The 12342-nt window shown below is 39.5% G+C and overlaps 1 protein-coding gene across 13 annotated transcripts in view; it reads left to right on the forward strand.

Moving 5' to 3' along the window:
• The window catches only part of YEATS2 (YEATS domain containing 2), a 113607-nt gene that overhangs the window by 76759 nt on the left and 24506 nt on the right, over positions 1-12342 (forward strand). For all 13 annotated transcript variants that reach the window (XR_010840698.1, XR_010840697.1, XM_059064516.2 and 10 more), the window contains 4 exons: positions 6379-6637; positions 9030-9191; positions 11140-11285; positions 12063-12221. Coding sequence is in view for 11 of the 13 variants with exons in the window: in XM_059064516.2 (XP_058920499.1) it covers positions 6379-6637; positions 9030-9191; positions 11140-11285; positions 12063-12221 (726 nt within the window). In the remaining 2 variants the exon portion in view is untranslated. The remainder of the gene's footprint in view (positions 1-6378; positions 6638-9029; positions 9192-11139; positions 11286-12062; positions 12222-12342) is intronic.

A 12342-nucleotide genomic window follows, 5' to 3' on the forward strand; every position in this document is an offset into this window, starting at 1 on the left:
TTTAGGGCAGATGTATCCTAAAGCTATTAAGAGTACTATGTGAAGTGCTTGCTTTTCAACTTTAAAATAGGTTTTAGATATTTTGGTTAGTCTAGATGGCTGCATATAGATTGAGTTAAAAATTCATAGTCTTATAGGTGGTTCTAAAATCTGTAAGAGTTCATTAACCACTTTCCCAAACTTATCTGCTCATAAGACTCAACTGATGATTAAAAATATATAGATACTAAGGCCCCCATCTCAGAACTTCTTGGTGACCTCGGGAATCTGGATTTTTAACAAACTCTCCTACTGACTCATATGATTAGGCAAATTTAGGAACCATGGAACTACAGCATCAAATTTGACTTTGGGGCTTCCATAGCCAGAATCACTAAAACAGGCAACCCCCAACTACTTCCTGATGCTCCCTCTTTTGTTTTGGCTTCAGGGATAAGCATTTTGTTCAAGTCCTTTCGTGAATCGGTTATTGTCATCTGGTCTTCGTACTCAGACACATCCTATATGTTGTTTAAAATCTATTTTGCTTCACCTAGAAATACATGGTATTACTGATTTAGGCTTTTGAATCATGATAGCATTGCTATTTATGCTCAGAAGCTCTGAAAAGTTTCTGCTTTTTGCCACTTTTGCATTTGCAAATCTACTCACCCAGTAATACTGAACAACTGTATTGGCTTTCTTGTCACATTGCCACCTACCTAATGGCAAGGTAGGACCAAGAGAAAATGGATGGGTTTGTGCTAGAATGCCTTAAGTGTAAAGGTACCTGATGAGAAAAGCCACAGAAGAGTGTGAAAAAATTACAGAGAAGCAGAACATGAAACAAGACATCTATCCCAGAAATTTAGTACATGCTTTAGACTTGAGATAAAGAGCTGTCTGCAAGCACAGGGTGTCCCTGGTTATTGCTGAGGTGCAGTCAGAGAAAGTATGCCAGAAAGCAGAAGGGTGAACAGAATGGTACTGTTTCACTTTCTACACAGCTTTGGCACAATAGAAACACAGCTTATCTTTTTCATAAAAGTTGAGAGCGGTGCTGCTTTTGACATGAAAAAAGACAGCTGAGGAATTGGTGGTTCATATGGGAAGGAAGCAGTGTGGTGTAGTTAAAAGAGCATGAGCTTGTTACACATCTCAGATCTCAGCCACTCATTACTTGTGTGAGCTGGGCAAATTTATCTCTCTCAGCCTTGTTTTTTCATCTAGTAAAAGGAAATAATACCCTTTGCCTTTCAGTGCTGTAGGAGAATTAGATCATTGTATATAGAGGACCTAGCACAGAGCAGGTGCTAAATAAGTGATAGCAGCTAAAGTTATGTGAGGACGAGTCCTATGTATATATGCGTGAGTACCATGTAATAGTTACTATCATTGAGAACTAAATCGTAAGTGGCTGTAGTTTTCAAGCATCTAGAGGGAAAAATCACATATACAGAATCCTCACCTTCAGGTTGCTAAAGTAGATTCTGACTTGCAAAGGTCTGTACAGGGCACAGGGAGGGCAGGAATAGAAACACCAAATCAAAGCATGAATCAAAATTAAGTATTTAGGGCTTCCCTGGTGGCGCAGTGGTTGAGAATCTGCCTGCTGATGCAGGGGACACAGGTTCGTGCCCCAGTCTGGGAAGATGCCACATGCCGCAGAGCGGCTGGGCCCGTGAGCTGTGGCCGCTGAGCCTGTGCGTCCGGAGCCTGTGCTCCGCAACGGGAGAGGCCACAACAGTGAGAGGCCCGCGTACCACAAAAAAAAAAAAAAAAAAATTAAGTATTTATATAACAGTACAGAACAAAGGTGAAACTAGAAGGAAATTCAGAATGTGGAGAGCAGTGCTGTGGGAGGGGAAGAGGAGAACAGTTGGTAGGTGATTTCAGGTTCTAGGCCAAAATGTTGTATTAAAAAAAAAAGAACTAATTTGGGGTTACAGTGTCCTACTTAAGAGACTTCCTTGTGGTGTCATAGACAGCTGTGCATAGGGTTTTCCCCAGTAGAATGCCAGACTTCCTCATTCTCCTCAGTGTTTTAGAATAAAGGGGGGTTGTTTATCTTGTGAGCAGTTTGCTCTTGGTGGACAAGCTCTGCTGGTAAAAACTGCCCTCCTGTGGCCAGCATGGTTGTGTTTTATTTGGCTCTCAGAGGGATTAGGGGTGTCATATTCTGGACATTTTGAAGCAGTTCAGTGTGAGGCTAGAGGTTGGCACAAGGAGGGAAAAGCAAGTCAGATGCATGGAATTGGAGGAAAGAAATTAAAATAGGTACATGTATGTATTATTTTCCTTTTTTTAAATTGAAGTATAGTTTGTGTATAATATTATATGTTACCAGTGTACTGTATAGTGATTCACAATTTTTAAAGGTTAAATTCCATTTCTACTTATAAAATATTGACTGTATTCCCTGTGTTGTACAGTATACCCTTGTAGCTTATTTTATACCTAATAGTTTGTACCTCTTAATCCCTTACCCCTATATTGCCCCTCCTCCCTTTCCTTTCCCCACTGATAACCACTAGTTTGTTCTCTGTATCTGTGAGTCTGCTTCTTTTTTGTTACATTCACTAGTTTGTTGTAATTTTTTTAGATTCCACATATAAGTGATATCACATGTATGTTATTTTCCTTTAAGATCTTTGCTTTCTTTGTTAATTTAGGAACATGAAAATAGATTATGTGTAATTTAGCTTATGCAAGGGATTATTAAGTGTGATATATTTAGGAAATGTAAAGACATACGTCTTAGAAAAAAGTTCAATTACTATAACAAATTCCCAAACCAGGAGCTTAAATAAGTTTACTTCTCTCACACATAAAAGACTGGTAGGCGGCCCTGGTGTGTTGGTTCCACAATCATCAAGAATCTAGACTCCATCTCATTGCTCTGTCATTTTCAAAATTTGGTTTTCAGCTTGTGGGCTATGATAGCCACTTCATCTCATGCCACCATGTTCACATTTCTGGCCAGCAGGAAGAGGGAAGGGAAGAGGGTTTGGGGAGAGCAGAACCAAAAATTTGCACTCATCACTTCTGTTCACATCCCTTTAGCCAGAAATGAGATGTCAGACCTCCTAGGAGTGAAGGAGCTGGGCAATATAGTCAGTATTCTGTGTGGCCATGCCCCTAGCTGAAAATCGGGGGTTCTGTTACTATGAGGGAGAAGCAAAGAATACATATAGGGGTTCATCTGGCAGTTTCTGCCATACCTTAAAAATAATTTTCTGGATTAAGAAACTTTATCAATGCAGAGAAAAGCTCTTGATTAGTAAGAAGAGTTTGTATATCTCCACATCTCTAGGGGGAATGAGTGTGCCCAGCTCTGTAGCTACAGTAACACTCCATGTTGCCTATATGATGAGGCTCATACAGTCAGAATAAAGAGGTTTGGATGATCATCAGGGATTGTTTTAACCAAGCCAGGATACCTGGGAGTTTTCTCTTCTCCATTCTAGATGAACTTATTTCCCCCACTCACCCACCCATTGGTTCTTTGATTGTTTTGTTTCTTCCTTTCTTTCCCTCCTTCCTTAAACTTAAATAGAAGTGCAGAGACTATTGTAATGAATCTTACATGCCTATTATTCCATTTCAGCAGTTAGCAGCATTTTGCTGATCTTCTCCTCCTAGAATATTTTAAAGCAGATACGAGATGTTATCTATATATTTTGATTTCTGTTTGAGGTCCAGTTAGGACCTTAAGATCAAGGTCCTCTGCCCTGGCCAAATGCTGAAGATAGTGACAGGTGTTTATCCTTTGGCTTTCTGTCCTGAGTCTCCACGTGGTCTCATAGATCACCATTCTTCAGTTCATAGTAACAAGCATTGTGCTGGCTGCAGCTGTCATTTACTGTGTACATCATGCTGGCTAGGCACTTTATAAACTTATTTTCACTTATGCCTCATGATCTTATGAGATATTTTATAGATGAGATATCTAAAGCTAAAACTCAAAGAGGTTAAATAACTGTGCAGCTACTAACTGATGGAACAAAACTGGGAAAGCAGGTCTGACTGCTTATAAAAACCTATACTCTTTACTCTGTGATACACTGGTTTATAACAATTGATTAGGGGACCATTTTCTTTAATCAGCCATATTATCCAAGCACATGACAAGTGTATTTTACTATATTCACATTCTTTGAAAAGGAACCATGTATGATTTAGTGATTATTTACCTTAAAAATCCCATTCATCAGTTGTTATATGGTTTCTCATTTTGTTCTACCTTAAGTAATGCTATTAGTTTTTAATTTGGGAAGATTCTAAAATTTCAGTAAATACAGAGAATAATATAATCAATATCCACATATCCTCCACTGTGAATTAACATGTTCATATTTAATTCAACATTGTTTTCTCCAAATACAATATGACTGATAAAGTTGCAGTCCAGTTTGTTCTTCCCCAAAACAACAGTCATGAATTTGGATGTGTAGCTTGACAGTCCATACTTTTTTTTTTTTTTTTTTGCCGTACGCGGGCCTCTCACTGTTGTGGCCTCTCCCGTTGCAGAGCACAGGCTCCGGACGCGCAGGCTCAGTGGCCATGGCTCACGGGCCCAGCCGCTCCGCAGCATGTGGGATCTTCCCGGACTGGGGCACGAACCCGTGTCCCCTGCATTGGCAGGCGGATTCTCAACCACTGTGCCACCAGGGAAGCCCAGTCCATACTTTTTATTACATAAGTAATAGCCATAAGTAACATGTAGTGTTGTGAATTTTGAAGATTTACATAAAAGATATTTATACTCATATTTTTCTGCAACTCCCCTTTCACTCAATATTTGTACTTGCAAAGTCTGTTGATGTTGATATATATATAGTTCCAGTTCATTCATTGTAACTAAAGAATGCTATTCCGTCGGTCTGTCTTATACCACAGTTTATCCATTCCTCTATCTATAGACATTAAGCATATTTCATTTTGTAGACATTAAGATTACTTACAATTTTTTGTAATTACAAATAATGCTACCTTGGACTTTCTGTGTATGTTCCCTTGAGCACATGTCTAAGATTTCTCTGGGATATATCCCTACCAGCAGAGGGTGAATTTTCAATTTTAGTAGATATCCTAGTACTTCTCTGGAGTGGCTGTACAAATTTACCTTTCTACCAACAGTGAACAAAAGTTCCTGTTTCCCCATATCCTCTAGTCAATTCTTGGTATTATCGGGCTTTAAAATTTTCCCCTCCAATCTGATGGTTGAAAAGTACTTTCTTCTTTATCTTTTTTGCCTTTAGAAGACATCTTTTCCCATTCTTAAAAAAGAATGTAAAAGTCTTTTTATCTAGTTTCTGGTGAGAAGTTCTTTTTATGAAATAAAGAATTAGGGAGTGTGAAACACTGCCCCAATTTTCCATTAATTAAGTTGTTTCTTCTAATTGAACATTGTACTATTGACCTTGTCTTAAAAGAGCTCTGAAGTATTCTTTTACTTGAAAACATTTACGGTATTTTCAGAGCTAGGTATTTCTAACTTTCATTCTTTGGGTGCTGGGATCTTTTTTTAATTGAATTAAATGTTTTTCTAGCTTACACTTTTCCTTTTTAAATGAAATGTTTACCTTTAAGGAAAGGAAAGATTAGAAGGTATAGAAAAAGATAACTTTTCTTAAAAATAAGTTGGAAGAGGTGTCACATGTTATACCATATAATAAATGATGTGAATTGTTAGATGTTCTAGTGATGAAGAAGTACTGCTTCAGATGGGGATAACACAGAAGGGGTTACTGAAGAGGTGATATTTTAAAGTATGTAGTGGAGTTTATAGTTCATATATGAGAATGTTTATTGCAGTTTTTTCATAATGTGAAGTTTTAAATTACCTAAATAGTCACACAGTAGTGAAATATTTACTTAGATTATGGTATATCTATTCTAATACATTATTTTTTGGTCATCTCAAAATGTTTTTGAAAAATAACAGCAGTGGAAATGGTTGTAACATGATGTTAAATTTTAAAACTATATATGTATCCTAATCTTTGTTTCAAAATGTACATTTAAAAGAATGAGAAGTAAATACTACATTAAAAATATTAAGAGATTATTTCTGATGAGTAGAGTTTTTTTCTTTATATCTTTGAATTTCCTGTGTTTTTTTCAAAAAACACATATAACTTTTTAAAATTACAGTAGGTTATAGATAGTAGCTGGGGTTAAGACAAAGCTGTAATATTTTATTGTAATAACATCCAGACTGAGAAATACTGCTGTTCACATCATAGGTAGAATTCCTAGATGATTGAATTAGACTCCATGTGTTGTATCTAGGGGGTTGCTTTTGTTCTCTGCTGGAACAGAGTGACTGTGCTGCTTTAAGACCTCTCAAGGGACCATGAGAAGAAGCACTGCTGGGTTCTCCTCTGTTTTGAACAGGTTGTTGGGGTTCCAGTTGGGTCTACCTTACCTTCGGCAGTGAAGCAGGCGGTGGCAATCAGTGGTGGCCAGATCCTCGTAGCCAAGGCCAGCTCATCTGTCGCCAAAGCAGTTGGTCCAAAGCAAGTTGTGACCCAAGGAGTTGCCAAGGCAATTGTGAGTGGAGGTGGAGGAACCATTGTCGCTCAGCCGGTGCAAGCTTTAACCAAGGCTCAGGTCACTGCTGCTGGCCCTCAGAAGAGTGGATCCCAGGGTTCAGGTAACTGATACTAACCGGGGGCCCTTTCAGCAGCAGCCCCTTCCTAAACGCTCTGTGCTAGTGATTTTATTTGCTATTTGGTTCTCTCTAGAAAAACCTAGTATGTTGATGTTTTAAGGAGTATATAAGAACATGTTAATCTTTTTCATGTAACATTTTACATAGAGGCCTGTAAGGCTTTTGCTCTAAGTTGTGTGTGCGTGTGTGTGGGTATGAGCAAGAATAGTAAAAATAGCGGGTATTTCTTGATCCTGCTCTCAAGTCTGAAGAATAATTCTCGTTTGTCCTTATTTCCACGTTGCGTTCTATTTCAGACTTACAGTCTTGGTATGGTCATTTGCCAGCAGCATTTTGAGATACTTGACTAAGGCATTCTCTACTAAACAAAAGTTTAAACACATGTGTTTTAGTCCTTAGTGTGTTGTTTCTGTGAGTGCATGAAGAAATATACCTCAGGCATTTGATATTTACTAATTTTTAAAGGTCTTGATGAGGCTAAAGAATGGTAGCAGTGAGTTGGGAGGGTAGAAGGGTAGTGGAGGTCCAAAATAAAGATTTCAGAGGTGAAGAATTGCTGCTGATGACAAAGTTCTTTTGTGGCATTAAAAATGAGTGTTTGAGATGGACCAGAAGAAGTGATCTTTGGAGTTTGGAAGATATAGCAGCTGAGAAGGCAGAGAATTAAATAAGTCATCTATAGTGTTGTCACTGAGAATGACAGCCTTTAGCATAGAGCACAATACTTTGAGTCTGGAGTCCGCCTTCAGCTAATGAGAGGAAGTGACTTGGGAGTTCAGTAAATGAGAGCAGAAAAGAGAGGGAGATGGTATAGCGAAGTAGGAGCCTCAAAAGAGTCAGGGCTTTTTTTTTCTCCCCCTCTGGAATGAGCGGTGATAAAAGTCTGAAAGTCAAACTGGAGAGCAAAAATGTTCCTTTCTTGGTCCTAGCCCTCTGATATTGAGGTAAGACAGAAAACAGCCCGTAGCTGAGGGGGTTCTGGAGAAGTCTTATCTTCAGAGGACTGATGGTTTTAATTACCATAAAAAGAGATAATGTTCAAGGAGGTTGTCAGAGGGTGTAGTGATCACAGCAGGAATTCCTGGAGTGGGGTGCATGGTGAAAGAGTCAGGGAAGGAAGAAAGCAAGAGGAGATAGGTTCAGATCAGGGACCATGAGCCGTGTGAAGATGGGACTCCGGGTGTGGGTGGCAGAGAGGTCTGCAGTCCTGGCGTGGCTGCAATGCACAGTGGTGTAAGATGAGATTAGTTCTGGTCATAATGAAGAGGGATGGCCCTCAGTTTCATATCAGTCCCTGATATTGGGTGCAGCTTCCAGGGTTCCTGCCTCCCAAAGCTTTGCACAGTGAAGTGATCCTGAGAGGGACTATTCTAGCAGATGGGAGAAGGCTGAGAGTCCTTTCTCTGTGAGACTCACATGGTCCTGTAGGCTTCAGTTCCTGGAGATTCGAATACAAAGTAACTGCAGAAAGTTTTCATGTTTAGAGGTTTCACAGCCATGTGCATCGAGAAGTAAATTCTAAGGGGTAAGTGAAAGCTGTTTGACATAGGTGAGACTTTTAAAAGATGAATTATAGTTTCGTAGTATATGTGCCAGTTGTTGACTGTAGCATTTTTTAGTTCTCAGAAAGTGAGGGAGACTAGAAGTCTTGTTTCAAATCAGTAGATTCGTCGTTACTAGAAATTGACTATAAAGGGGCATTAAACAAATGAGAAGCAAACGTGTATTCATCCATAGAGAGGGTGATTATTTTGTTGACTGTCTAAACAACAGTACTTTTGAGAGTTAAGAGTCACTATTAATAATTAGGGTGGGGGCTTCCCTGGTGGCGCAGTGGTTGAGAATCCGCCTGCCGATGCAGGGGACACGGGTTCGTGCCCCGGTCTGGGAAGATCCCACATGCCGCGGAGCGGCTGGGCCCGTGAGCCATGGCCGCTGAGCCTGCGCATCCGGAGCCTGTGCTCCGCAAGGGAGAGGCCACAACAGTGAGGCCCGCATACCACAAAAAAAAAAAAAAAAAAAAAAAAATAATTAGGGTGGGACATAGGTATAAATTGTAATGGCTCTGGGCAAGCCAGGACATATGGTGTCACTCTATTTATATACAGATATAAGTTTCTTTATAGTTTGTAGCAGGCTCTTCTAGTATGTAAATATTTTAATTAGCAAGATAATGAAAAATGTCAGCCTTTAAAGCATTGTGCATCTAGGAAGCAAACTGTAGAGTTCATTGTTTGTTAGTGTTTTTGAATAAGTATTTTATTATTACTCTTTGTATGTTTTAATTTTAGAGATAGCATTGCCCTCAGTTCCAATTTATCTTAATGTTTTTCCTCTTTTTTTTTTTCCTTTTATTCCCTTTTTACCATTTTAGTAATGGCGACGTTGCAGTTACCAGCCACTAATTTGGCCAACTTGGCAAATTTGCCTCCTGGCACTAAACTCTACCTTACAACGAATAGCAAGAACCCTTCAGGAAAAGGAAAACTGCTGCTGATCCCTCAAGGAGCCATCCTGCGGGCTACCAACAATTCTAGTTAGTCCATCATTAAATCATTTGGTTCTTGGGTCTCTGGGTACGTTCATCTCATCCACCTGAGGAGCAGTTCTTACCTGTTTCAGGAAGCATTTTCATAGCTCTGTTTGCTCGAATGGATTTAAAACATACACACATTTTAACTAGAAGTGGATTTAAATAATCATAGTTTTAGGAGGTGACACTGTTGTCTTGGATTTATCTGCTCAGAGTCTGGGTTTGGGAACAAATTACAGTGAAGAGGTATGGCTGTTGAGGCTGTTTTGGGAGAAAGCTGTATATGTGAGCTGGAAATAAAGAAGAGTTCTTCCTGTCAGTAGTATCTGAAAACTGGTGACACCTGAGAAGATTGCGGGAAGCCTGTTTTTATTTTGAAGGGGATGGGAGTAGGATTGGAATCAAGTGTCTCTGCTTGCCATTATTTAGACATGCTCTTAAGTTTGCTAGGTTTGGAGATGGCAAGAGAAATACAGGCTCAGCCTTAGCGTGTAAGACGTAAAGCTCCAAGGAAATTAGGTGGTTTATCTAGGCTTATATAAACTTGCTTTGACATATAGAGAAAAACAATTTGGGTAGTGTTGAAAAGGAAAGGGTAGGAGGAATTATTTCCATGTGAGTCAGAAGTATAGTTTGTACAGCAGTTAGGTTCATTTGAGATTAGTCACTTGCCAAAGTGCAGTGTTGTAATTGTAATCAAGCAAGGGCTCCTGTGCCTGTGGTACAGAAAACCATTTCTGACAGTGGGAGTTTGCGGCAAAGTTAGGGTTAATTGCAGGAAACCAAGCAAGGGAGTGGGAAACAAGTCTCAGATCCACTCCAACTTGGTCTTTGAGTTCAGGGTTTTTAAAGGGGAGGAACAAAGAAGCTGGGGTTAATCATCCTCTTGTGATGTTTCTTAATCATAGTTTTGGGAGTCAGGATGTCTCTGGTTTACATTTCTCTGGCCAGGTGGTCCATGGCTTGGGGGTCTATTAGCTCATCTTGCCCTAGGGAAACAATCTGAGTTTTTACCTTAGCGATGTTATCTACAACAGCACTTTTAGTACATTAATGATGTTGTTAACAACGGCAGGTTTAGTCATCTGACTCTGGTTGATTAATGTTCAGTTAGCACAGAATGAGGTCAGAGGGGACAAGAAAGGGAATAAAGTTTTGGATAGAGAGATTAATCATAAACTCAGCAGGGGAATTTGGTTTTAGGGGGACTCGGTTTCAAAAGCTAGTCAGCCATTTTGTTTACTGACTGTAATGGGCGATTTCCACTCTTACCGTGGTGTTTTTTCCTCATACCTAAGCAGTGGTGTATCAAAAATTTAGATATGTAAGAGAAAGACAATGTAAGTCTTCCAAAATTTATCCAGAGAGCTACTTAGAGTGTAGTTTATATATATAATGTCACCAAAAGGGAAGTAAAAAGGGTACAAAGGCTTTAAAGTAGAATTTGAAAAGCAAAAAAGACCTGGAGTCGTTATAAATATGAGGAAAGTCTTGGTTTTTTCCAGAGCAGGTGGGGGAGATGGAAAAGACAGAGTACTGCAAAATTACACTAAATTCCAGCAGTTTCACTGAAATTGAATCAGATGCCAGAAAGTTTGGGAGCACTTCTCTGAGCACATTTAAGTGTTGGTTAAAAACACTTGGTTAGAAAATGTATCTGACTCTCAATCTCTCACAACTAAGCTAAAACACTTGCAAAGATAAGTTCTTCATTTTAGTACAGTACTCAGAGCTGAACTAGTCGACCGTCATTCAGCCAAACGTAAATATATTTCAGTCCTCAGCGTTAGGAAGTTCTCACTCTTGTCACAGACTTGTATATTACCAAAAAAGGAGGAAAGAAGGAAAGGGAAGGAAGGAGTGGAGCCCTAAGGGAAACATCTCTCTGGGCTCATCTGTTTTTTCTCTTAAGCCTTCTCTTAATACTTTGTCATTGGTTGTGTGTTTTCAGACCTCCAGTCTGGCTCAGCTGCCAGTAGCGGTGGTGGCGGCAGTGGCAGTGGAGGAGGAACCGGGGGAGCCCAAAGCCCTGCCGGCCCTGGAGGGATATCCCAGCACCTGACGTACACGTCTTACATCCTCAAGCAAACCCCTCAGGTCTGGTCATTTGTGACTGTTATCTTTTAAATCAGTTATTTAATGACTGTCTTTAATTATAGTGGATTTACCTTTATGGCTCTGGGATCAGGCGTCAATACTAACATTTTAGTCATGTTATAAATCTGTATTATTTTGGGTTTGCTTTGTTTTGAGAGAAAAGCGAGTGGAGATTCAGAAGGGCTTACGTAACTTATCCAAGATCTCTCCGCTAAGCCTAGTGGTAGGGTTTGGATTTAAACCCAGATCTTTCTGAAAGATTTTTGCTATGCTGTTGCCTCTCATGGATTTGGAATAGTATTAATGTGCAGTTGAAAATTTTCTCCTAGACGTAACCAGAGAGATAGTGTCAAGTTATGGTTTGGCGTTCCATTGGATTCAAGATTAGGAACAGGCTTCTGCCTCCTTTCTTTCCCCTTGTCGCTGGTCTTGACTCCTCTCTAAGGAAGGGAATGGAATTTTGGTTCTAGATGTTCTTAGTGAGAGAGTGGATAGTTATCAGTCTGAAAGATTAAATCCAGCTTTGAGGGAACTAGATTGTAAAACTTGAGCTTCCAACAGCCTGCTCTGTAACTCCAGTGCAAAGTTTGAGAAGTGGGGATAACTGTTGGTAGTGACACTGAGAGGAGAGCTATTCTTTTTAATCATTTTGATGAGTTGTGGAATTGAAGGGTAGCATTGTCACTTAAAATATGGGACCTTGTGATTTAAAGAATCAGAGCAAGTCATTTTAACTTAACAAATTACTGATCAGGTTTTTATTTGTTTGTAATTTAGGGCACGTTTTTAGTTGGCCAGCCATCACCCCAGACATCTGGAAAACAGCTGACTACGGGGTCAGTGGTCCAAGGAACACTGGGAGTCAGCACATCCTCTGCACAAGGACAGCAAACATTAAAAGTCATCTCTGGACAAAAAACCACTTTGTTTACCCAGGTAAACACACACACACACACACACAAAAATATTTACAGTTTGTCTCTTTCCATAAAGAAATTATCATTACCTAAGAAAATAAGCAATAAAATAGTATAGAAAAATAAGAATAAAATCTTAA

This window comes from Kogia breviceps, chromosome 5 (assembly GCF_026419965.1).
Source record: "Kogia breviceps isolate mKogBre1 chromosome 5, mKogBre1 haplotype 1, whole genome shotgun sequence".
In the NCBI taxonomy this organism is placed as follows: Eukaryota; Metazoa; Chordata; class Mammalia; order Artiodactyla; family Physeteridae; genus Kogia; species Kogia breviceps.